This window comes from Haliotis rufescens, unplaced genomic scaffold, assembly GCF_023055435.1.
Source record: "Haliotis rufescens isolate VD_foot unplaced genomic scaffold, xgHalRufe1.0.p SCAF_146, whole genome shotgun sequence".
Lineage (NCBI taxonomy): Eukaryota > Metazoa > Mollusca > Gastropoda > Lepetellida > Haliotidae > Haliotis > Haliotis rufescens.
This window is the reverse complement of record NW_025963831.1, coordinates 127,956-155,814: the sequence shown is the minus strand read 5'-3', so window position 1 is coordinate 155,814 and position 27,859 is coordinate 127,956. Positions and strand designations below refer to the sequence as shown.

Below are 27,859 nucleotides of genomic sequence, written 5' to 3'. Positions count from 1 at the left end.
CGCTTGATGCTCAGTTAATGGATTTATTACAGGTATAATTAGTGATAGCACCACAGTTTAACTGACAAAGGTTTCCATTCGGCATTTCTTGGGTCTGGGGTAATTATTCAGTCTAAATCCAGGGATGCAGTGGGGTGAAATGTGTGTCATGTAATATGCACGTGACAGCGCAGGAACGACCAGTTGAGTTAAAAATACCGACAATACGTTGATTGATCTTGCACAGTGGATTTGTCAAAAGTAAGCGTTTATAAATGTAGGTTTACTCAAGCAGATGGAATACGCCCATATCTGACCCGTAAAGGTTCCGGGTTAGAATAGGTCTTCAGCAACCCATGCTTGCCGTAAAAGGCGACTATGCTTGTCGTAAAAATATAGAAATATAGAAATGTTCTTTCACTTTCGTTTTTTTAATCCTATCATTTTCTGCCATTGCATGGGTGATGAAATTACACATCAAACTGTTTGGAATTCTTTATCTTAATAATTTGTAAAATAACTGAATATTTAGGCGATTTTAGTTATTTTACACATTGAAGTAAAATTATCTTTTATATAGTACCATGACCTCGGTAGTGACCTCATATATACAATCTTGCGTATGCATTTTGCGCTACAAGCCCCTTGCTGTGACTATCCTGTCGGTCAGTATATTATTTTGAGTCGGGTACGTACGTATAGGTATACTGAGAGCCTAAACAGAGGAGCCTAATTTAATAGTTTTATAAAAGCCACACCCCGCAGCAGTGATGACTTAGCATTAAACAGATATAAAAAAACCATATGCAATATCTTGAATGGTCTGTGTTCGATGTGGAGAATCGTCACATGTTGCTGGCCTGTGGCAGAGGTAAGGCAAGCCCAACGAATCTCTGGGTAGGAGAGCGGATGAAAGCAATAACCCGTCCCTCAGCACAAAGTGATGACGTAGTTCACATTACACTTTGGAGATGCAGGTTTTGTGGTTTAGGTGCGACGTTATTATACCTTCATTGAGCTTGGGGGTTCTCGTTGTTTCTCTCTTAATTGGCAGCTTTTTCTTCTGGCACGAGATTCAACACGAACCGGACACTGAACGAAATTGCAAGTAAGTGCATTGGGCAAGATTGCATGCAGAAGATGGCTGATAACCGCGTCATACTGCCAGTTATCGATCGCCGATTAGGTCACAGAGCGTTCTACTACCAGTACTATTTCATCTGTAGGGTTCAGAAGGGCAAAGGGCAGTTTTCACGTACATGTTGGGAAATAATTGTTGACAGTGACAGAACGTTAATTAATTAACACTTTGCAAGCAAATGACATGCATTAATTTTACTGTTATTCGTTTCGCGATGCCGATATAATATATGAAGAGCAGGAAAATAAAAGTCCCCCAGTTTTCGCTCACTTCCTTGTTTACATCAGAGACCATATAATAGACTATTATTATATGGTCTCTGTTTACATTGACAGATTACTTGAAAATATTTTTCCCATCTGATGGAAATGTATGTTTTATCACCAGATTTAATGGTAAACTGTTATAAAATAGTAGATCAGTGATGAGTACAAACAATACATCATGTGTACATGAGTGTTGTTTATTTATTTACATATATTAAAATAACATCTTTGGCAGCGTTATAAATTGGCATTAGTCCTTTAAAGAATCCAATAGTTAAGGTATCATAAGGAATAGTAGTTGCTGTATTTTATCATTACAAGGACTAGTGGACTAAAACTCTTAGTTTCTATTGCTGTCTTAGGTGTGGCAGTTTGACTTATAATGAAGCATTATGACACTTTTCTTTAGATAAGTCTGAAAAGTAAGGGGTGTACAAATTGTGTAAACTAACAATTTGATTTTTAAACTACAATATTTAATAGGAACCACTTAGACTATTCTTTGGCATGGTACAATCAAGGAATGTTCAAAACTATTCTTAGGAGGTGAGGCTATTGATTGTGCAACACTCTTACCCAGGGATTTACCTGGCATATTTATTTAGGGTGTCCACGGGACTCAAAGCCTCATATTGTAGGGGTCCTAGGTTAAAAAATGGGGTCCTAAGCTGCAGAATGTGGGAGCCAGAGAAATGTGAAAAATTGAATACAGTACCGGTACTCTACCATTGCTAACCACAAGTGATGTAACATTGTGCATGCTCAGAGGCCATTACTTAATAACAGATAACGTATTCAACGTAATAAGCGCCCCGCTCTAATAAGTGCCCACTGCGATATTTGCTAATATATTGGATGGTGAACAATCCCAATTAGCAACCCTTCCGATTGATCAATGTACACAAGACTTATTTATTTGTGTATAATACGCACTCGTGTGTTATATGCACCTTTAATTGTGGGCAATTAAATTCTGGAAAATATATCTGTCATGTATGATACACGCAGACTTTTCTTTTGTATCATTTCAGGCTGCCAGCATAAACCACGAAATTTACGATCTTTCAACTCTGTTTTTTTCTCACCAAAATTATATTCTTATTAGAGCCCCCTATTTCTAATTTGAGAGCGTCCTGGGCACTTATTACATCGAATACGGTATGAAGTTCCCATACTGAAAAGAATCTACTTGTGCATGAAGATCGATAAGCATTTAACTGGTTATTGTACTTTTTGAATGATTACCATGATTACATAGAAGTTAATTATGAGTGGTGCCAATTTATGATATGGCAGCATTTATTTCTAGGCATGCTCACAAACATTCTTTGTCCTAGTGGATGTGTATAGGATGCAGGATTTCCTGCCATCTGGTTACCTTACACAACCATGACTGCTGACACACATGTAATCATGAGAATGTTAGTAACACCGGGCAATGATCACTGGCCTGACATGGGCTCCAGATCTTCCGCATCTTACATTATTTTTCCTAACCTTACCTGAACCATTAACACTGCAATATTTTTCACCATTATTACCAGTGTTCCTGTTTAGGCTTGGACTGATAATTCATCTGATTGCCAGTCCCTATGGTCGGCAAATAAAGTACCTTATAAATCTATGTTATTGAACAAAACATCAGCAATATCCATATAAGTATAGTTTTCAAACAACTTTCTTTTTTTTTTTTTTCTTTTTTTTTTTTTTATGCCACACTCAGCAATATTCCAGCTATATGAAGGCGGACTGTAAATAATCGAGTCTGGACAAGATAATCCAGTGATTGATATCACGAGCAACGTTCCACTCAATTGGGAACGATGACATGTATCAACATGATCAACCAAGTCAGCGAGCCTGACCACCCGATCCCGTTAGTCGCCTTTTACGACAAGCATAGTCACCTTTAACGGCAAGCATGGGTTGCTGAAGACCTATTCTACCCCGGAATCTTCACGGGGCTTTCAAACAAAGTCAGCTTGTCTGTTGCCATCTGGGTTTTCCCTTGTCTATTTTCTGTGCGAGGAAATAACATTTTGCATTGCTTCAAGGTTAATTATATATTTGTACCGATATAGTCATGAAATATTCACGAAAAAAAATAGAGAAAATTGTGACTGAACTTTGTGTGAATGACATGTAGATCTAACTATATTACTTCAGAGAATCGGATGATGTCTTTTATTTGTTGAAAGTTGGGACTGACAAAAAATAGGGGGGACTGGTAATTTTTAGAGTTTCAAAAGCAAGCGGGAACACTGATCACTACAGAAGAAGATGGGGACATTTTTAGGTAAATTGTTTTGCCGGAACATTGTCATTATTTATTAGTTACTATGAACATGTGAACATGATGAAGTCAGAACAAGTAGAAATGATTGATAGAGAGTTTTACCTTGACATATAAATTACGGGTCGAGGGGACCCTCAAGAATTAATTTTTAAGGGTCCTTGCAGGCAATATAAGGGTGCTGTAAGGTAATGAAATGGTGTAGTGTACTGGACGTTTTGATACAGTAAACTATGTTTATAGTGAACATGCATCATGATGCATTTAACAAACTGACAGACATAACAAACATATTTTTTGGTCCCGGTCACTTGCTGTATATATGCTTACAACACACTACAGTTATAGCGAACAAAAAGTCAGTGGTCCCATTGAGTTTGTTATAACCGTAGTTTACTGTAATTACTGTAGAGCATGGAATGAATCAATGATCATGTGGATAGTGGTCATGATTGGTGGATGAAATGACAGACGCCCATGTTGCTCTGTAGGTACAATGAATGTTATTGTCCATCCCATTACATCCCCATGATCTCTGTTCTGTTGTAATAAGGGGAGATTAGGATCTACAGGTTTGTACACACTCCAGCTCAGGTGTGCACCTTGTACCATGTGTAACATTACGACATTGCCGCTGTATTTGAAGGTAATCATCAACTGCTAGATCATGTAGATTGATAAACATAATAAACATGGAGATAAACGTGCATAACTTGAATCAAACTTGATGGGACTGCCAGTCTAGTCCTCCTTACAAAGATTCTGAAATCAGGGATTTAGCCAGGATTTTAAGCTATGTGTCTTTGGCAAGCAATTGGGAAAAACGTTACTTTGTTCAAAGTTGGGAATTGATTTTACAGTTTTTATTTCAACATTGCATTCAACATGTTGAGTACAATTATGTAAAACTATAAAGAGTAAAGCCTTTTCCTTTTTATTGTTTGTTATCAGAGAAATATGTCACCTCTGTAAAGCCCTAACATTAGTTATAACCATAATCATAATATTTTGGGAAATTCTAAATTCCAATTTGGAAATTGTTAAAGACGTTTGCTGCAGACTTGAATCCAAAATTCATCCTCTGAGCCCAGTGTTCTCGCTGGCTTTTGAAACTGCCAGTCCTTGTCTAAAAATTGCCAGCCTCCCCTAATTTTGCCTAGTCCCAACTTTCAACAAATAAAATAAACATATAAAAATTATTTGGTTTTAAATCTATAATTCTATATGTCATTCATACAAACTTCAGTCACAATTTTCTATTCTTTTTTTAAAAAATATTTCGAGACAAAGTCGCAACAAATGGATATTTAACCTAGAAATCGCCCAGAAATAGACAAGGGGAAACCCTGATGGTTACAGACAAGCTGACTTTGTTCGAAAGATGTACTTATATGAATATCGCCGATGTTTTGTTCAACATGTTCAACAACAAAGATTTATGAGGTACTTTATTTGCTGGTCCACAGGGACTGACAGTCACATAAATTAGCCTAATTTTAGTAGTAAAATACTGGTAATTACCGGTCGACGGGAACGCTGCTCTGAGCAGGTCTAAATAAATAACTGGAGGTCTAACAGCAAGTTTGATCTAGTAGGTTTTGGCACAGATTACATATGAGGTTTACAGAACATTTGCTTGTCAGACAGACAATTTACTGGACTAGGGATTGGGTTTGTTTGTTTGTTGTTGTTGTTTAATGCTGCACTCAGCAATGTTCGAGCTATATGACGGCGGTCTGTAAATAATCAAGTCTGGACCAGACAATCCAGTGTTTGACATCATGAGCATCGACCCATGCGATTGAGATACAATGACATGCATCAACCAAGGGAGCAAGCCTGACCACCCGATCCCGTTTCTCGCCTCTTAAGACAAGCATAGTCGGCTGTTATGGCAAGCATCGGTTGCTGAAGACCTATTCTACCCTAGATCTTCACGGGTCACTTATTGTTTAGCACATGGTGAGGTGACACTTTTTTGTCATATTTTCGTTTACTGATTTGACCAACCTGAACCAAACACAACAGTCAGATAAATATTTTTTTGTGGAATATGAACTTAAGTAACTTCTCAGGAGTAAATATGTATACATGTTAGGGCTGGCTAAAAAGATTGATAATCGCAATTATCGTTGATAAAAAGAATTATTAACGATTATCGATATGAAATTGTTACCTTTGATAATAACTTGCATAAACTATTGGGATGAAATAAAGTTTTGGTTTACCGAAACTTATTATCAATAATGTCAATTGTCGAAGACGGAAAGCAACTGTTTGTTTTATCTCAAATGTCAACAAAGTAATCCATGCATAAATGTGTCACAGGCATTAGTGGTGTGAAATATATTGATTTCTTTCGGGACTTTCTGGCATTTTTTGCTCATAAGTTACTTCTCCGATGTTTATCAAGAATTTATTTCCTCAAAGTAAACAAATTGACCTAAACAATATCATGCCAAATAAGGTGTTTAAAAATATTGAGCTTCACAAATCTAGTTTTATGTCAACTGACCCAAGCTAACCATGCTAAATGGTTTGAAACAATCAGTAAAACATAAAAGTGTGGTCTAAAAGATCAGAGCTCCAGATAACATTTTGAGTAATTCAGTTTTTACTCCAGGGTTTCTATTTTAATTGGGTTATTACATTTTTCATTGGGTAACCAATATTTTTTCACTCATCTATTCATCACTCTTTTGGGTTTTTAACAAAATAAGTGATCATTTTAACATTTAAAAAAAATGAAATAATGCTTTAGATGTATATAAAACTGTTCTAGACTTGACTCGGAAAATAAATTAGCTCGTAATTGTGTTTAAGAAATTAGCTCCTTTGTATGCATGCTGAAGAAGCTTCATTGGGTATTTACACCAGCTGTTTATATACATTTGAGTTTTCCATTTAATGCATGCGTTTCTGTACTCAAGTTAATTGAAAGTAATTGGGTTTTGAATATTTTTGGGGGTAGTTTACACAAATACGCTGTTTATCTGTAACTCTGAAGATAAATCCAATAACTGGATCAAGTTTATATGGTTAGTGCAGCAGCAATGTATATGTTACCATGGTTACTGTGGTCATCATGAGATCATTGTGCAGCCAGCCAGGGACAGCCCAAGCTTCTAATGGCTTTGTCCAGCCTAATGAGTGCTCCTCATCAGAATCCATGTACCATAAATCCTTGAATAAACACATGAATTCTTGAATAAACATGGATGGACTGATACACTGAACAAAATAAACTTCTGCCCTGAATGAGTGCCTGCTTGAGTATAAACCCTATCAGATATTAGATAAGGATGAAGGATTACATAATGCCCACTAGTGTGAGATATAGTCTTTTAACCGGGAAATAGCTTGACAGAAATAATTTTATTTAAAAAAAATATAATTGTCCCCAATCATGCCAATTGGGGAAAAAAAGAAATTGCTTGCAACACAAATTATCTTTTTGCAAGGTGTTTTTGTTTAAAAAAATTCAGGCTCATAGTTTTAAATTGAAATACCGCTGGTTTTGTAGCTCTAGCTGAAAAAAATATATATTCTCAATACAAAACCCCAGGCCATCCCTAGAATATCAAATGGCCGTTCCCTTCAGAGATAAATATAAAGTATGCTACATTTGAAGGATTTATGGTAAATTGGTTGGTTCTCACAATGCAAAGCTGACTGACAATACAATACCAACTACCCAGCTTGTTAACGACCAAGCTTACACCACAGTTCTCACTGAGACTCCCCTGCAGAGAATTAGAACACATTGTCAGTGTTCCTTCGAGATGTAAATGACAATGATTATGCTGCTCCACCAAACACCTGTTTCTGTTTATGCATTTCTATGTATTTCTTGATCATTTGGAAGACATTTACAGTAGTTTTTCAACTTGGAAGAAAAAGTAGAGATGACTGATGTTTTTTACTCAGTGACCAAGGGACATGGAAAGGTCTTTCTCAGGTGAGAAAGTTCAGAGGCCACACTTTTTTTAAATTTACAATTTACAGATTTTTTATTATGGATAATTATTTTAGTGTGGTCTAAATAAAAATACAAACAATTTTTTCAGTTGCTCACATGTTTTTACAGTAACATGTACGTGATGTATATCATATGTTTTTGTTTCTGAGAAGTCTTTGTTCTCTTTTTGAGAAGGTAGGGCATGGGTGGCCCATTCATCTAAGGCGCTGTCATTCGTGTGCAGAGTTGCATCCCTTTGGTAGCCAGAAGCTTAGGATTGTGGGTTCGAATCCCCGTTAGTCCCAATTATGTTTCTAGTTTGTCAGCATCATACCCGTGCTCGTGGGTTTCACCAAAGTGGTAAACGTCTGAAACGTGCATCGCTTCAGGTTTTCCTCCCACATTAAGCTGACATGCCGTGATATAACTGGAATACTTATACTATTCAACAGGTTCAAAACTCACCAACTGACTCATTCACTCTTTGTGAGAAGATTGCAGTGGCCAGATACTACACATGCTACATGCAATGAAACAGTCGCTGAAATAAACATGATTTGGGGAAATATTTATTTTACTCCTGTTATGGCTTCAGTATTTAAAAATTCATAAATAAAAGATAATAACAGTATCCCCGTAATTCCTGGGGCAGTGGGTGGGCGAAATTGGTGAAATCCTGCAATGAAATCAGTGGCTTGGTGGGCCAGTTGACAAAGTCACACAAAGCCGTAAGCGGGCTCTCGCAGGTTTGAAAAAGTCCTGAAGGTCCATCTTGAAAACCTTGGATTTTTAGTGCATCTTAAAAAGCCTAGAATTTGTTCCTAATGACATTTACTTATGACAAACATTTTTTGCTTGAAAAAATACTTTTCACTCAATCATTGATGTGCTCTATATTAAGTTTTTGATTAAGAGTTACTTCCCTTCAGCATGTTAAGTATCTCCTCGTAAGTGGAAAGTTGGCCATGTGCTTCTGGCCTGCCATCCACGCAAGTGGCGACAATGGCGTCTTTTAAGGTGTGAGCATGCTAAATTTATGAAATGATTGATTTACTAGGCTATTTTCTTTAATATCTTTGTTATAAAACGTCATAAAATGCAATTTTTGAACTCAAGAACTATGTGGACCCTGTGTGAAGAACATACACTTATCAAGCATGTGCACTGTACATAATGTATTGTTAATCTTATTAACAAGCAATAACAGGAAGAATATTTAATAAAATTGACAATTGTGAAGACACATGACACTCTTGGTCATGTAGACAAGTGACATGTGCTGGGCCATATTTGTTTTTCAATATCAACAATCAAGGTTAGTGATAACCGCCAATAAGGCAGAGATTCAGATTGGTTCACTTTCTGGGACATTGTCTGATTGTCATTAAAAAATTCCTGAAGATTTATTTAAGTTTGGTAGTTTCATATATATTATGTACCGGGTATATACTTCATATATAGAAGAATCTCCTATCAAAAGCTGACAAATTATGACGATGTCCTAATATCTCTACCGAATCACTGACAGTCGAGGTATTGGACATGACCCTAGGGATTCCAGGTTACAATAGGTCCCCAGTAGGGCTCAGACGGGTAACACGGGTACCCAGGTCAGATGGGTACTGAGTAGGACCCGGGTAGGGTCGTGTAATAGGGGGGTGGGTACCCGGGGAGTAAATTCGGACCCAGTAATCGATGCTGGTCGTGAGAGGCGACTTAATGGATCGGGTGGTCAGGCTCAGTGACTTGGTTTGATTGTGTGTCATCGTACCTGGTCGTGTGGGACATTGATCACGGTTGTGTTTCCCCAAGAAGCTTGAAAGAACCGACTCATGGGGATCTTTCTCATATCAATGATATCATGCTTTGGCCGACTCAACATTTAAACTCTGTTGGTTGTACAATTAAAATAACAACTTTCAAATGATAAAGTTTAAAATACATCTAGTACCTGAAACCCTTTGCTTTGTTTTTTTATTTGTGGTTTAACACTGCACTCAGCAACATGCCAGCTGTATGATGGCAGACTATAAATAATCAAGTTTGGACCAGACAATCCAGAGATTGATATCATGAGCATCAGTCTAGGCAATTTGGATACGATGATATGCATCAACAAAGTCAGCGAGTCTGGCCACCTGTTCCCGTTAATCACCTCTTCAGACAAGTGAGTGAGTGAGTATGGTTTTACGCCGCTTTTACTAATATTCCAGCAATATCACGGCGGGGGACACCAGAAATGGGCTTCACTTATTGTAACCATGTCGGGAATCGAACCCGGGTCTTCGACGTGACGAGCGAACGCTTTAACCACTAGGCTACCCAACCGTTCCCTCTTCACCTAGTCACATAGTCACATAGTCACATAGTCACCTTTTACAGCAAGCATGGTTTGCTGAAGACCTATCCTAACCCAGATCTTCGCGGGTACTGAATCCCTTTACCTGATGGTTGTGACAAACTATTTTAAAGGCTCTAACAACACGTATAAAATCACATAGAGTTCACACAAGTTATGAACTCTGTCAGCTTGTCTGTAACAAATGAAGAATGAACCTCGGTGTCAATTGCAATCAGCAGTGAATCAATACTCACACCAGTCACAGGCACATCAACATTGTTACAGCTTGTCACAACCCATGTGTAACCGTTAGATATATGTTGCTGAAAGGTATCTCCAGTTCAGTCCTGATGAGCAAAGCTATTTCCCATTTATCACCTGTCATCAGACCTGCAGATGTTCTTTACGAGCAATATCAGACGATCTTGGTTGGTAAGTTAACTATAAATATTTTCTCACCTTGAGAGTGTCGAAACTTGAGATCTCCTTTCTAAATTAATAAACATGTCAATAGCCTATTCATATTACATGTTACCAAAAAATAAACCATCAAATTTCGCAAAAAATCAGTATGGCCAGGGCGGCAACACATTTTACTCTTTAGTAAAAAATATTATTATACAGAGTTCGCAATAATCTTTTCTCAGAAACCATTGGACATATTATATTCAAACTTTCAGAGGATGTTACCATGGTAAAGGTAAAGTAAGGTTTGTAATTTTGAAAAATTCAGAAAAATTCAGAAAAATTCAAAACATGTTTGCATGACACTTGGTAGAAATAGGGTGTTTTTAATCCATTGGTGGTGGAAAAATGTGAAGGACACACAGACAAATGTCCAGATTCTGAATAAGCCTTTATTTCTGGACATGTAGACCTCCCTGTTTACTGCACAAGGACAGCAAAACAATTCTGTCTCCACAGCCCAGTTTCACATCTTAACTACATGTAACTATCACAGCTTAAATTAACCTGTAGCATTTATTCGACTTGAATATCTTTTACTTGCCTACAATCCCAGAATGAAACGTCGTTGTATAAGAGCAATAATCCCAGAATGGAACAGATTCCTTTTCTAATACCTGTGACAGTATGGTTGAGCAGTGCTTTGACCTACATTTGTGGAAGTTAGTTATGGGCTATTGATTACAATGACTCAGGTGTTTTAGCCTTGTTGAGAGCACTGTGCAGCTTTTCCTTGGAGCTGTTGTCTCTTAATCAGTCCAGGACAAGGATCAGTCCAGGACAAGACAGCAGCATGGGAGCTGCAGCACTGAGTGGGAGAGGGTGTGTACTGGTGTACTGCAGCCTTGCAGTAGCTTACTGTGACTGTACATGGTCATAATTCTTGTCACTAAAGCCTATGGGTTAGGGAGATTTTTCTTCCATTTTCAATATCATGTTGAACGATTTAATGTGACAGATGAAAGCAAGGATACAGCTTTTTTGTGCATTTGAGGATTTGCTAATTCTTGTTTAGTTATGTAATGTTGTGGAAAATGTGTCACCAAATGAGTTAGTCATGAGTTTTGGACCTTAAAGGGGAAGTGTACACGCAAAAATCACTTTCTTTCTTTTTCTAAACAAAACGCAATTTTAGAATTAGTTAGTGTCTGTGTTTGAAAATATACGCTCATTTTTTTTCACAGTGAAAGTAGGAAGCTCACAATAGTGTTAAAATGATATGTCGTTATGAGGCCTTCGTTTTACGAGCGAAATAGGCCTGAGTTATCCCCCTTAGATTATGACGTAATTGGTGCCAATTCAACTGGGTCCCTGTCTATTCTCAACGCAAAAGATATCAAGGACCAGTTTGCGGTAAAACAACATGGTCTACGACACACTCCGGCGCAGTGGTGACTCAGCATAACACAATTCTGGCTGGCATCTGAGACGCTAGAATCACAAAACTGTACCTACACCACGTGAAGCGGCTCTAACAAAGCATGATGACGTCATAATGTTTATCAATTGGCACCAATGACGTCATATTGCAAGGGGCATAAGCCATGGTGTTTTTGTTATGGAAATAGAACACTTGGTAAATGTGAAAAATATAAATCGTTTTAATGCAAAAAATATGTTAATTAAATATGATGTTTTTATATTCTTGTCTATGACACTTCTATGTTAACACTTTTAATGTGGAAAAAGTACAAGAAAAATTGGTTCATTTCCGTGTGAACTTGCCCTTTAACGTGTCAACCAGGGCTCTCTCTAGATATAGGTTGGAGCTATTGAGTACTTACTCATTAGTTTCATTCACATTGGATATTGATAGGTTTCTTTGGTATTGAGTATATGTGTACTCCCTTCAGTCCAGTCTAGTGGATATATTTAAATCAATTTGGGTCATTTTAAAAAATATTATTCTGCTTAAAATGTTGTTTCAGGTGACGTCTAATTTGAATATACGTTTGTGTACTGTGCAAGTGTGTATCATGTCGCAGAAACTCACAATAGGGATATTCATGTCTAGTTAACTATAGGCGAGACATGGCATCTTTCTTGTACATTAAACACTGCAGTAGAGTTCATCCATACATGTGTGTTCTTTCCTGCACCTTCCTCTGGATCCCAGTTTGATTAGGTAGGCATAGGTTTCATGACTTGACATGCATAAATAGGGATAATTCTTGGGGGGGCTTGTGCTTTTATTTTAGCCCCTAAATTTGAAAAAAGGCCCACATTTTCAAAGTCAATGGGGCATTTTAACATAATGCTGTATGGGGAAGTGTGAGTGTACTTCTGGAATATTTGAAATTTTTACATTAAGTGCCCATGTCAGAAAATTCCTGGCATGAACCCTGCATAACAAGTATCATATAATGGCAGGTTTCTTATCATATAAAGCCAATGGATAAAAACTATATCCGCTGGGGTCATGCCAGGTCGCCCTGATTATGTTTCTAGGTTTGTCATCACCATACCTGTGCTCGTGGGTTTCACCGAAGTGGTAAACGTCTGAGACCTGCATCACTTCAGGCTTTCTTCCCACATTAACATGATTAAGCTGACACGCCGTGCTATAACTGGAATACTTTTAAAAGCGGCGTCACTCACTCTCACTCACTCACTCACTCACTCACTCACTCACTCACTCACTCACTCACTCACTCACTCACTCACTCACTCTATTTATTTGCTAGTTTGAATACCACTAGCCCAATGAGTAACCCATTATGTTTGTCAGATATGAGATACATGTATAATTCATTTATTGGCATTGTTCAAAGTGTCCTTGTGGACTTGATGTGCAGGTTTTGACCATGTTGACTGTAACTCTTGTGTTTTATTCTTGTGGTTTTGCTGTGCAGGTCTTGACCATGTTGAGTGTGATGAGAACAAGGTGGACCTTTAGGAACATATACACTGTAGCGGCAACATTGAGCCATAGAGGGTGTGTAGCACTGAACACTTGAATTCATCTTCCCGAGGCAAGGGAGTAAACGGACTATAATACATGTAGTCCAGTTTCCACCCTTGCCAAACTAGGCCGGAGTTGTATTTTGTCTGGGCTAACAATTCTGTGCATATTCCAAACATGATCGCATAACAAAATCGACATCCAGTTCCTAAACAACATGACGACTGCCGAACAGATTTCAGTCGATTACAAGATTTGCAAAGCATGTGCACCCTCAACTGGGTGTTAACAGATATTTTTTAAATCATCATCATTTTTAATCAAGGTGCTGATGCGATTAGATGCGATTCTCGAGGTAAGACCCGTTTAGTACAATATATATAGATCTTGATTATCAATCAGATCGTCTTGACTGGGAGGTGCAATGAGAATCTGATTGGTCATTAAGTCAGACATAGAAGGGACAAAACTTGTAGCCACTTGGGGCGCTTCGATCGAGCCACGAAATTCCTGAGTTGTTCGGCAAGGGTGGAGACTTGGATTTTTGTTCATACAGCAATCGGTGATTGTCCTGAAGGTATATTTTGTGACATGCTAAGGATTCTAACTGCACCACTCGATGAGATAAACAGCATATTTGACAACCACTATGAAATATCCTCCATATAATCATACACAGTCGTGAACTCCAATAATTCTTTTTTTAAGTGTTATGAATATCCGTATCAGCATGATCAGTAGTAAAAGGTGACATGCTAAATAGTTTTGGTGGTTGAAACAACTCACTGTTTGTGAAAAATGGACTAACATCAAATAAAACCAGTGTCTGAAATTAGCTCCTGCCCGTTAGCATGGTTAGCCCATGGCTATTTTCTTTTCTTTCTGCTTAGTGAAAATATACTTAAGGTTGCATGACTGATGAGCTTCAGGGCATGATTAAGCTATATAATACATGAACATGCACAAGTGAAACCTATTATTGAAATATGCAACCATATATTTATGTCAACATGCATCAAGTTCGTGTAAACCAATTACAAATTTGTGTCTGGCTAACCCTCACTTGTTCAAACCTCTTTGAACACTCTCAATACCTCAAAGTTTATTTTACCTATGTCACTAATTACAGTGTTACGTGCAATTTGTCATGCTTTTTTAGGCATGACATCATCAAACTGTGGGTACTTCAAGACTATGTGCACATGTCACAATTACGTTTTACAGCAATGTGTCATTAATTTTATGTGACACTGACAGCTGACCGGCGAATGTTTCAACTTTGATAAGGGGGCACGGGTGGCCCAGTCGTCTGATTGTGGGTTCGAATTCCAGTTCACCCCGATTATGTTTCTAGGTTTGTCAGCACCATACCTGTGCTCGTGGGTTTCACCGAAGTGGTAAACGCCTAAGACCTGCATCACTTCGGGCTTTCCTCCCACATTAAGCTGACACTCCGTGATATAACTGGAATACTGTTAAAAGCGGCGTAAAACCTAACTCACTCACTCACTCAACTTTGATAAATATTGGAATAGGGTGCAACCAGGTTTTGTTTGGTGCAACTTGGGTTTCCATGTCAACATGCATCTGGTGCAAGTTAAATGAAGTTCCTTAAATCAAGCCCTGAGCTTAATTTTAGTGTAGAGAGCTGAAGTGTATAAACCTTTCTCCCCCTGTTTTAGAAGAAAATGTTCACTTGAAAAATAAGACAGATTTTTTAAAACATTATTATCGTTAATCGATTGTTATTCAGCTGTCACAATAAACACAAAAAAGATGAAGTGGTATGACCGCATCTGAATGCATCATATTTTTTCATTGGCTTTAGCTCTGTTGAATTATTTGATTTTGACTTGGATTGAAGTTCTAGTTTTATTGAAACTTTAAACTACCAGATTTCTCATTGTATTTGGTAGGGTGAAAAAAAATCTGGCTACTTAATTATGAAATTGTCTGGTAAAAAATATCTAGCTACCCATGCTTGGTAATGATGTTGAAAAATTATTTCACACACTACAAAAACACAGGGAATATAAAGTAGCCATGGTAACTGTGTACAAATTTTCTGAGATCAATACTTGCAAAGGTATTGTTAGATATATTGCGAACCTTCAAATTGCATCAATACTACACTGGCTTGTTACCATGGTTACTTTCATAATGAGGATGTGTTACTTAAAACATGACAAACAGATGTGAAGAACTACATTGTATATGAACCATTAATTATATGTATGTATGTATACATGATGTGGGTGGCTGTCTGTGTCACCAAATGGCTTTGTTGCCAGGGATGGAAGCCCTGGTGGGTCTCTAAGTGTGATATACAGAATGAAGCAATCTCGGCGTCATTGCACAAATGTTCATTGTCATTATCCCATTATTACCTTACACACGGTCCTGTGTTCATCTCACACGTCACTATTCGGGTAAAGTTAAGCAACAGAATAGTTGGATGGGTGACCGCTTTCCGCCGATTGACCAATGAGAGTTTCTTGGGCTTCAGTCCTGCCCCACCCTGAAGCACATGTAGGTGATCTGGTGTCTCCTTAGGCATGTGACTTGGTTCATAATGTGCCTCTGTTAACCCAGCATTTAATGGGTACCCTGTATAATGAGATGGTAATGTGGCTGTTAACCTTCTAGTACCTCACAGACAGCGTGGGTTGTATACTCCCCAGGGAGCTGACCGCTCCCAGGGAACATGATAAATCTGCAAGTACTTTTCAAGTTCAATCCACAATGCCATTTATAAAGTGGTCAAATGTAACAAATACATTTACCCATAACCAATTAAGTTTGAACTGCTTAAAATTAAGCAAGCAGACAAAAACACAACAACCTGTCTTACTTAGTTAGATTTGACTGACAGCAAACACTGATCCAACTGTTTGAGAAGCTTTGAAGGTCCGGGCTCTGAATGATGGTTGTGTTTCAGCATGGCAGAGGCTGCTCAGTCCAACTGGGAAAGATACAGAGCAGAAGGCCATCAGGCCTTCATCCTTGGCTACACGGGTGAGGTGGGGAAGGAGCTGATCAAGGAGCTAGCTGCTGCCAAGTTGTTCAAGAAAGTGGTTCTGATTGGTCGCCGTCAAGTGGACCTGGATACTACTGTTGGACCTGAGTTTGTAAGTGTTTTTCTTATGACCAGACAATAGTGGAAGCGGCTTTCTAAATTCAGACTCTTAATGGTCAATAGAGGGATGGATCTTCTGGAAATGGCTTTCAAAATTCAGGCTCTTAATGGCAGTATGTGATGTCAGCCTGTAAATAATCAAATCAGGACCAGACAAGCCAGTGATTGATGTCATGAGCAATGTTTTGTCATGGGTCCTTCTGGATTTTTTTTCCGGAAAGTGCATGTACATAGGAAACTATAACGAACTTGTTTTTGGTCCCAGCCATTTGCTGCATATATGCTGTATATATATGCTTATAACGAACTACGGTTATAACGAACTAAAATTTGTGGTCCCTTTGAGTTTATGACCATAGTTTACTGTATAACTAACCTATAACAAACATGTCACATGTATAACCCCCACTCCAGGTTAGCAAACATTAAATTTCTACTTCTGTTTGAAGTGATGTTAACATATTATTGATCATGTTAATGTCAATGTATTATCAACTGACAAATTTCCTGAAATGGATATTCACACATCAACTTCCTGAACATAGTTTCCAGGTTCTTCCTTCACCACTCTGTATGGTCAGCTTGTTAATCAAAACGATCCCAAGTGGAATAGTTCTCTCTTTCTCTTGCCTTAGAATTTAATTCAAGTCTGGAATTGTAAAGTGATCATTTACCAAAATAACCTGAACATTGGAACATGATAAATGTGTAGGTGTATCTCTTGTAATCTCCTGCCGTGTGGAGTGGTGGGGTATCCAAGTGGTTCAAGTATTCGCTTGTCACGCCGAAGACCCAGGTTTGAGTTCCCACATTGGTACAATAGTACAATGTGTGAAGCCCATTTGTCGTGATATTGCTGGAATATTTCTGAAAGCAGAGACCATATAATTATTATGATTATAATTATTATATGGTCTCTGCTGTACCTCCTGAAAGCAGCGTAAAAAAATACTTACTCCCTCTTTCTGACCTGTGTGTGCATGTTCCTATTAAAAACAAACCATTGTCAAGGATACAGGAAGTGTGTGTGATGCTCTTGATGAATTCATGTGGGCATTAATTCAGGGAATGTTTAGTAATGGAGCATCTTCCCGAGGCAAGAGAGTCAACTGACTGTAAAAGTCCAGTTTCCACCCTTGCCGAACTAGGCTGGTATTATGGACTTCCATTTTGGCTGGACTAACGAGTCTATGCATAGTCCAATCAAAATCGCGCAACGAAATCCGGTGCAGATTTTGGTCGATTGCAGGATTTGCTAAACATGTGCACCGCCAACTCGTCAACAGATATTTTCCAAATCTTTTCATGATTTTAATCAAGGTGCTCACGTGATTTGATGCATTTCATGATGTAAGACCCGTTTTATCACAATATAGATCTTGATTATCAATCAGATCGTCCTGACTGGGCGCCACTATTTTGTTTGAATCAAATGCAAGTGATACAAGAGGTGGAATCTGATTGGTCCATAGGAGAGCCATAGAAGGGACATAACTTGTAATAGCCACATGTGGCGCTACGATTGAGCTTGGGAATTCCAGCCTAGTTTGGCAAGGGTGGAAACTGGACTTTTATAGTCAATTAACTCTCTTGCGTCAATTAACTCTCTTGCGTCTATTAACTCTCTTGCCTCGGGAAGATGGTAATGGAGCTGCTTCTATTTTTGCTTTCAGTGTTAACGTTTAAACCGCAAAATAGTGGCTTGTTATTCAAAGTGATATATTGAAATAATACACTTAAGTTAACTGTATTTAGTTAGTTTTATGGGATGAAGTTTCTTGACAGTGTTCAAATATATGTTATGAGAATCACTTTTTAGGCTAATGAACATTTTCTCTGTCGTATATAGGAGCAGAAAGTGGTTGACTTTGAGAAACTAGAGGAGCATAGTGATGTGTTTGAAGGCCTGGACACAGGGTTCTGTGCTCTGGGAACAACTCGAGGCAAGTCAGGCGTGGTGAGTACAACGGAGGGGGCCCAGTTAGTGCAGCAGCTAGTCACACAGGTGGCCCAGTTAGTGCAGCAGCTAGTCACACAGGTGGCCCAGTTAGTGCAGCAGCTAGTCACACAGGTGGCTCAGATAGTGCAGCAGCTAGTCACACAGGTGGCTCAGATAGTGCAACAGCTAGTCACACAGGTGGCTCAGATAGTGCAGCAGCTAGTCACACAGGTGGCCCAGTTAGTGCAGCAGCTAGTCACACAGGTGGCTCAGTTAGTGCAGCAGCTAGTCACATAGGTGGCCCAGTTAGTGCAGCAGCTAGTCACACAGGTGGCCCAGTTAGTGCAGCAGCTAGTCACATAGGTGGCTCAGTTAGTGCAGCAGCTAGTCACATAGGTGGCTCAGTTAGTGCAGCAGCTAGTCACATAGGTGGCCCAGTTAGTGCAGCAGCTAGTCACAGAGGTGGCCCAGTTAGTGCAGCAGCTAGTCACACAGGTGGCTCAGTTAGTGCAGCAGCTAGTCACATAGGTGGCCCAGTTAGTGCAGCAACTAGTCACACAGGTGGCCAAGTTAGTGCAGCAGCTAGTCACACAGGTGGCCCAGTTAGTGCAGCAGCTAGTCACACAGGTGGCCCAGTTAGTGCAGCAGCTAGTCACACAGGTGGCTCAGTTAGTGCAGCAGCTAGTCAGACAGGTGGCTCAGTTAGTGCAGCAGCTAGTCACACAGGTGGCTCAGTTAGTGCAGCAGCTAGTCACACAGGTGGCCCAGTTAGTGCAGCAGCTGGTCAGACAGGTGGCCCAGTTAGTGCAGCAGCTAGTCAGAGAGGTGGCCCAGTTAGTGCAGCAGCTAGTCACACAGGTGGCCCAGTTAGTGCAGCAGCTAGTCAGACAGGTGGCCCAGATAGTGCAGCAGCTAGTCACAAAGGTGGCCCAGTTAGTGCAGCAGCTAGTCACAAAGGTGGCTCAGTTAGTGCAGCAGCTAGTCAGACAGGTGGCCCAGTTAGTGCAGCAGCTAGTCACACAGGTGGCTCAGATAGTGCAGCAGCTAGTCACATAGGTGGCTCAGTTAGTGCAGCAGCTAGTCACACAGGTGGCTCAGATAGTGCAGCAGCTAGTCAGACAGGTGGCCCAGTTAGTGCAGCAGCTAGTCACATAGGTGGCTCAGTTAGTGCAGCAGCTAGTCAGACAGGTGGCCCAGTTAGTGCAGCAGCTAGTCACAAAGGTGGCTCAGATAGTGCAGCAGCTAGTCACACAGGTGGCTCAGATAGTGCAGCAGCTAGTCACATAGGTGGCTCAGTTAGTGCAGCAGCTAGTCACACAGGTGGCTCAGATAGTGCTGCAGCTAGTCACATAGGTGGCTCAGTTAGTGCAGCAGCTAGTCAGACAGGTGGCCCAGTTAGTGCAGCAGCTAGTCACACAGGTGGCTCAGATAGTGCAGCAGCTAGTCACACAGGTGGCCCAGTTAGTGCAGCAGCTAGTCACACAGGTGGCCCAGTTAGTGCAGCAGCTAGTTACACAGGTGGCCCAGTTAGTGCAGCAGTTAGTCACACAGGTGGCTCAGTTAGTGCAGCAGCTAGTCAGACAGGTGGCCCAGTAAGCGCAGCAGCTAGTCACACAGGCCGCCCAGTTAGTGCAGCAGCTAGTCAGACAGGTGGCCCAGTTAGTGCAGCAGCTAGTCACACAGGTGGCTCAGATAGTGCAGCAGCTAGTCACACAGGCCGCCCAGTTAGTGCAGCAGTTAGTCAGACAGGTGGCTCAGTTAGCGCAGCAGCTAGTCACACAGGCCGCCCAGTTAGCGCAGCAGCTAGTCACACAGGCCGCCCAGTTAGTGCAGCAGCTAGTCAGACAGGTGGCCCAGTTAGCGCAGCAGCTAGTCACACAGGCCGCCCAGTTAGTGCAGCAGCTAGTCACACAGGCCGCCCAGTTAGCGCAGCAGCTAGTCACACAGGCCGCCCAGTTAGTGCAGCAGCTAGTCACATAGGTGGCCCAGTTAGTGCAGCAGCTAGTCACATAGGTGGCCCAGTTAGTGCAGCAGCTAGTCACACAGATGGCTCAGTTAGTGCAGCAGCTAGTCACACAGGTGGCCCAGTTAGTGCAGCAGCTAGTCACACAGGCCGCCCAGTTAGTGCAGCAGCTAGTCACACAGGAGGCCCAGTTAGTGCAGCAGCTAGTCACACAGGTGGCTCAGTTAGTGCAGCAGCTAGTCACACAGGTGGCCCAGTTAGTGCAGCTGCTAGTCACACAGGCCGCCCAGTTAGTGCAGCAGCTAGTCACACAGAATTTTAAGTATTATTAAACATAGGATGTATGATCAGGTTGATCAGTCTAGTGGTCATTCCTCATGATAATTGTTTGGTTTCTTTGTTTACAGAAAGGCTTTGTGCGAGTCGACCATGATTATGTGCTGATTTCTGCTGAAATTGCCAAGGCAAGGGGCTGTAAGCACTTCAGCCTGGTGTCTTCCCAGGGAGCCAACAAGAACAGCAGCATGCTGTACACCAGAACCAAGGTCAGGGTCACCGCACACCTCAGCAGTTACGATTCATCTTTCAGCATTTCATTAGGCCACAAGTATTATGTTATGACACCATGTACAGTGCTTCAGATTGCGAGGAGGCTCTGAAAATAACAAATGATCCCTAATTTCAGAGCTAGTTTCACTAGTGTTAAGGGTCCTACATGTGGCTAGTGATGGGCATTGGTCTGACTTTCATATTGCAACTAATTTCAATAATGATTGATGTATTGCGATACCTACCACAATATATTACTATTGTTCTCTCATCTGTAGTTAGGGGCGGTCGGGTAGCCTAGTGGTTAAAGCGTTCGCTCGTCCTGCCAAAGACCCGGGTTCGATTCCCCGACATGGGTACAAGGTGTGAAGCCCATTTCTGGTGTCCCCCGCCATGATATTGCTAGAATATTGCTAAAAGCAGCGTAAAATCAAACTCACTCACTCATCTGTAGTTTGTTTTGATCCTGAATAAAAAAATAACAACTTTTCTCTCACATTTTTGACAACCTCGTAATCATCCACCATGTTGTTACATGGTACTGAGGTCACAAAGCATGCATAATAGATGCATATTATACAGGAAGTTGGTCGCGAAAAGTTTCGCTTCTTCGATCACATGACACAGTTGCTTATTTCTAAGTATCATAATTTCAATTCGACGTATCACTTACCGGTATGTTAAACTTTGCCAACATTATGAAAATATGCATGATTTAGAAAAACGCAATGTAAAAGTGTTTTCCAAACTATTGTGACAGGTAGTCATCAGTATTTCATACCAGTGATACTGTGCACCTCTACATCTGGCCTGTCATTTAAAGAGGTTATGAGTCAGTTTACAATTGGTAATTAAATCAGACTGTGCATGTATATACACATTTGAGGGATATGTCACCTGATGAATTAGTAAGAATATACTCTGAAACGTTGTGTTCCTCATAATAAAGAAGTTGACATCCATATATTCTCTTCCTTATGTGTACATGGTGTATCACTTCTGACAACATCAAGTTTTCTACCATTATGGAATGAGACTCTTTAATAAGTTTTCATGCATCATATTGTGGAATCTGATTTAACTTTTAATATGATTCATGTGTGTTTCATGCCACAGTTTTGGTTTCATGCCACTGTTTGCGCGTTTCATGCCACAGTTTGTGTTTCATGCCACTGTTTGTTTCATGCCACAGTTTTGGTTTCATACCACTGTTTGTGTGTTTCATGCCACTGTTTGTGTGTTTCATGCCACTGTTTGTGTGTTTCATGCCACTGTTTATGTGTTTTATGCCACTGTTTATGTGTTTCATACCACTGTTTGTGTGTTTTATGCCACTGTTTATGTGTTTCATGCCACTGTTTATGTGTTTCATGCCACTGTTTGTGTGTTTCATGCCACTGTTTGTGTGTTTCATGCCACTGTTTATGTGTTTCAGGGTCAGGTAGAGGAGGCACTGAAGGTCATGCACTTTGACAGGATCTCCATATACAGACCAGGGTAGGAGATCTTACCCAAATACTGTTGCTAGCTCCTAGTGTTTGTGAAGGCAGATTAACATGGGGATTGTTTGGTTAGGATGTGTGACCTGCTTATTGTATGTCATTGTACCCAAATGCCATTGCAAGTTGTAGCAGAAGAATCCAGATCGTGGTATAAAACCAAACAAGGGACACATGAAAGCACATGTATTTCAAGTGATACTGCTACAACAAATTAATCTCACCAACATGTTTTAATCTGCCATTGTAAAAGAATTAAATCAAATTCAAAATTGATAGGAAACAGCTGTTTGATTGAGCTGAGATTAACATTTGCTTTGTCACATGACTTTCATTTACTCGGAAAAAGCGTGCAATGTGTTTGCTTCAAATTGGGGTATAATAGATTTATTTTCCAACTCAGAACTCATATGTAGCCTGTCTTCTTCATGGTGGGGTATAGGAGATTCTTTCTCCCGCTCAGAAATTTGTTTCACTCTGATGCGGAATACACAGTTCTTTTTATCAAGATCACATGAACCAATCAGATCTCAACCTTGTGACAAGGAGGTATGATAAGGATCTTTGTACATGCTATGATAACAGGTTGTCTTGACATGGCTGTTATATTGCCGACTACACCATCAAACAACAAGGAAAAGCAGCAGTGACAACATGCCTACATTATTTTGTATCAATTCAGATTCCAACCCTGTGGGCATTCCCGGTCAAGTTTTGTCCCAAGTTCATGCCACTGTCACTGAAATCCCTCAAGGCAACCAACTAACTAAATAGACAGACACAGGTTCTTCATATACACTTGTATTCAAAATCCATCTGCCAACACAATACACCTCCTGCACTCACACAGGTTGTCACTCAACTGTCTGCCTAGAGCAAACCAAAATGGCCGCCGTAAAGTCATTCTCAAATCATAGACGGCAGTTTCGTATTCGAGGGGAAGTTTCGTATCCACACATTAACATCAGTGACTTGGTAGATTTTTTCAACCTTCTCTGACACGGGATGTTGCTCATGATATTAATCACTGGGTTGTCTGGTCCAGATTTGATTATTTACAGACTGCAGTCATATAACTGGAATGTTGATGAGCATGGTATTAAACAACAGACAATAATAGCCTTCATGGTGTACATGTATTTCCTCCCCAATGAGTTACTTGCTGGCTGCTCTGTTGTTAGTTCATACCCTTATGGTAAAACTTGATTGTCTGATCCATCGATGTTGTTAAACAACAAACAAACAAACAGCCAATGTATGTAACCACTCTGTCATGTTCCAGGGTTCTGATGTGTGACAGAACAGAAGACCGACCGGGAGAGAAAGTAGCCCGCGTGCTGCTCAAGCCGATCTCTTACCTCTTCCCCACTGCAATAACAACACCGACTGAAATCGTTGCCAAAGCCCTTGTAAACAATGTCGTGGCACCGAGCGAGCGCACGCAGGAACTGTACGAGAACAAGGCAATTCACCAGCTGTCTGGGACGTCAAAAGCTTGTGGAACGCAAAGCAACCAGGAATCATCAAAGAGCAAATAAAATCTTGACACTCAACCATTGAAGCTGAAACTCTGTGATAAGGCTTAGACTTCAGCTTTTTGTGAATGATGCTGTATTTTAGTGCTCTGCAGGCCAGTTTTACAGAATGACCCCTGACCTTGTCAGATGACCCCAGGTCACGCCCTGTCCTGGTACCACAGTTGACTCTGCCCACTCTGGGGGTCAAGTCATCTCAGGGTTGAATGACATGTTGCTCCAGTTTTATGGCCACAAAACTGTGTATAGTGACTAGTTCTATGCAAAATTGATGTCTTTAGGAGACATACTTGAATGATGCCATAATGAACGTTTAGGTGTATTAAGGCCTCCCCCCACCCCCCAATAAATTAAATATAATTTTCTGGTTTTCCAACAGATCCTAATCTAGAGCCGCAGAGGCTAAGCATTTTTACTTTCATTTCTTGAGTTTCACTATTCCAGGATTGTCTGTATTTTATACCACTTTTAATTTGAAAGCAGATTATCATTTTCCAAAGAAAAATACTGGTAGGTATAAAACAAATAACAAATGGGAAGCACACATATATGTTTTGGCTTACATTATTATTATTATCTCTAAAAGAACGTATAAAAGAAGATTGCAATTTTTGGTGAAGTCTTTTACAGTGACATTCTTATCAAATACAATGCATTTCATACATTTAGTTTTTCAGCTTGATGAGAAAAAATCTAAAAAAGAAGCCTTTTTTTATTGTATAATTAGGAATTGACTTCAATATTTTTTACGTTTATAAACATATTGAAGTTCATCATAAATACATCAACAACAATAATGACTTCATAGTCTGCTTATTTAATCATTTACATACAAAAACTGAAGATAACAGGACACAAGCACTCAATCAGTGACATCTATCAGTGCAATAATGCAGCACAAGCCCCTCCCACTTTATAATCAGCCAATCAGGAAACAGTAGTGAGTGGGCGTGGCCTAATTTTTAAAAAGATTTGCTTGGTTTGCCAATCAAATGCCAAGGAATCATTTGCAATTTATTCATATTCATGTTACTGGAATTACACGGTTTTGTTTAGATAAAGCCTTCTTGTTCAGCTCCAAGATAATGTCGTTGACTGTGCAGAGTGACGTCCCATGGGCACACGAGTGATTGTGGGTTCGAATCCTGATTCACTCCGATTATGTTTCTAGGTTTGTCAGCACCATATCCATGGTCATGGGTTTCACTAAAGTGGTAAACGTCTGAGCTGCATCACTTGTGGGTTTCCTCCCATATCAAACTGACACTCCGCGATATAACAGGAATACTGTTCAGTTATTAGACCCAACTCACTCACTCGTAGATAATGTCATTTGTTTATACCTGAGTTGGAAAATTCAACAACATCAACAGTTCAGTATTTTTATGTACTTTTTATGTTTTAGTCAACAAATTATGAACGTTTGAAGAATTTGAAACATTTCATTCTTATACAATAGTTCCTGTGTCAATGATATTTCTGCATGTATAGAACATTACAAAAGTTGATGATCTATTATTTTTGGCATATGGGAACTGAACATCACAATGTGTACATATTTCACGACAAATATATGTTTATTATGTCATGTTGTTCATAACTTATGCATACAGCATCCATGTTAGAAAGTGTTGTTGATAACTTTGACTTTCAAAAATATTGCAGCCTTTTCATGCTATCATGTATCAATCTTGCAGGTAAACATTATCCTCATTTCACTGAGATGATGTCTCAGGTTAACATGGCTCTTATTACACCCTTGATTATCATTAAGATTTTACTGACCAATCAAACGTTGACAAAAGGGTAAGGGAGGTAACTCATAATACCTAGAAGCCAAAGACGGCGCCAGTTTTTATGGACATGAAGACATCCTTTCCATCAAAAGATTTTTAAGGGCTTTCTTTTGCATGTCAGTCAGCTTTTCAATGTTGAATTTCTTGCAAACTCGATCATTGTCAGTGGGACTTGCCATCCCAACTTTGACATGTTTGAGGCTGGTTTGTAGCTCTGATTGGTAGGTTAGACCTTGTAGCGTAGCCAATCAAACTGGTAAATGGAAATCAAGGGCGGGTAATTTGAGATTGTGAGAACCACGGAAATAGATCCATGGGTTAGTGTAGGTTTAACGAAATGCTAGCCCTGGAGATAGAGGATGGGGTTTTACATTTTCAACCTAAACCTCGGAGGCCTGTTCTCTTCTACACATTAAGTATCATCCATGTTACGTTGAGATTAGGAGATACTGCTGTAGAGACATCTAGACTAGCCTTACAATTTTTCTGCTGTATGTCATGCTGCTGATGTTGTAACCATGGTAACAGCTTTTTCAATTTTGCATGTATTATGTAATGGTTTCAAGCAATATATATATGTGCCCATTGTATTGGCATAAACTTGTTTGTTTTTTACGGTTGTCATTGTTGGTTTATGTGTAGCAAGTTCTTATCAGGTAGCACTGTAAAATGACTGGAAAGATATTTAATGTTGACAAGTGATGTACATTTCTTAATGTGTATTCAACATAAGTTAGCCAATTTGTGAATGAAGTGTAATTGTTTAAGGGTTTTTTGTTAATGTTTTATTTAGTGAGATTATGGATAGTCATCAGCTGTGATTGAGCATTTATTGTGTCATTCATTGTGTACATTTATTTATGGCTGGGGGTAGGAGGTAGCCTAGTGCTCCCATCTTCCCGAGGCGAGGGAGTTAACTGACTATAAAAGTCGAGTTTCCACCTTTGCCTAACTAGGCTGAAATTATGGAGTTATATCCGTTTCATTACCATACAGATCTTGATTTTTAATCAGATTGTCTTGACTGGGCCCAGCCATTTTGTTTGAATCAAATGCAAGTAAGAGGTGGAATGTGATTGGTCAATAGGAGGGACATAGAAGGGACATAACTCATAATAGGCACTGGTGGTGCTACAATTGAGTCCAAAAGTTACAGTCAGTTAACTCCCTTGCCTCGGGACAATGAGTGCTCCAAGCATTTGCCTGTCATGCAAAAGACCAGGGTTGAATTCCCAACATTTGTGTCCCCTGCGGTGATGTTGTTGTAATAGTGTCAACAGCAGCAGCTTAAAACAATACTCGCTCATTTATGGCTGTGGCTGGCTGAATGGACATGCCATCATGTGAATAAAGGGGTGCTTGCTAGGCCTAGTGGTTGAGGTGTAGGCTCTTCATGATGAAGACTCCGGTTTGATTCCCCACATGGGTTGAATGTGTGAAGCTCAGTTCTGGTGTGGCTGGGTCATGATTTTGCTTGACTATTGGCAGAAATGGCATAAAAACCCGACTTACATTTGTTTTAACTCTTTGCTCAAATACAACGCAACAACTCACTCAAACAAGAAGATCATTATTTTGCGTGTTTGCTGTTTACTACGCTCTCAGCAATATTCCAGCTATATATGAAAGTGTTCTGTAAATAATAAAATCTGTACCAGATAAACCAGTGATTGATATCATGAGCATCGATGACATGCATCAACCAAGTCAGCGAACCTGACCACCAGATCCCGTTAGTCGCCGCTTACGACAGGCGTAGTCACCTTTTACGGCAAGCATTGGTTGCTGAAGGCCTATTCTAACCCATATCTTCTCGGTTATGGAAGACAATCAAATGTGTCCTATTTAGAGCTGGTTATTGTTTAATTATTTTAATCAAGTTGACACAAAATCTGATCATAAATGAAATTGGGATCAGGTGATTGAAATATGCCACTGTGCCCAAAAGACAGGCTGTGCCAAAGACATTTGAGTCATTGGACTATTATTCGGTGATCTTACTGAACTGAAAAATATTCTGGTAGACCGAGTCTAACATTGAAGACTAAAAGTATTTATCATTGCTCATGGTATCGATCACTAGTTAGATCACTGCCT

General features: G+C 39.8%; 1 protein-coding gene across 2 annotated transcripts; it reads left to right on the top strand.

Moving 5' to 3' along the window:
* The first annotated feature begins 925 nt into the window (after positions 1-925).
* Positions 926-27,859, top strand: LOC124148519 (oxidoreductase HTATIP2-like). 2 transcript variants are annotated; one of them, XM_046519628.2, is made up of 7 exons: positions 952-1,087; positions 13,296-13,378; positions 16,284-16,473; positions 18,331-18,438; positions 20,791-20,928; positions 22,368-22,429; positions 23,714-27,859. In XM_046519628.2, the coding sequence occupies exons 2-7, from the start codon at positions 13,305-13,307 to the stop codon at positions 23,967-23,969; spliced, it is 828 nt and encodes a 275-aa protein (XP_046375584.1). In that variant the 5' UTR covers positions 952-1,087; positions 13,296-13,304; the 3' UTR covers positions 23,970-27,859. The 2 variants fall into 2 exon arrangements, with proteins under 2 accessions (XP_046375583.1, XP_046375584.1); XM_046519627.2 differs by lacking the exon at positions 13,296-13,378 and having other exon boundaries at positions 926-1,087.

Excerpts from the sequence above, each read along its gene's own strand:
- LOC124148519 (XM_046519627.2), top strand. The coding sequence starts at position 951 with ATGCAGGTTTTGTGGTTTAGGTGCGACGTTATTATACCTTCATTGAGC. Across the intron at positions 16,474-18,330 it reads CTACTGTTGGACCTGAGTTT|GAGCAGAAAGTGGTTGACTT; the intron begins GTAAGTGTTTTT and ends TGTCGTATATAG. Across the intron at positions 22,430-23,713 it reads ATCTCCATATACAGACCAGG|GGTTCTGATGTGTGACAGAA; the intron begins GTAGGAGATCTT and ends GTCATGTTCCAG.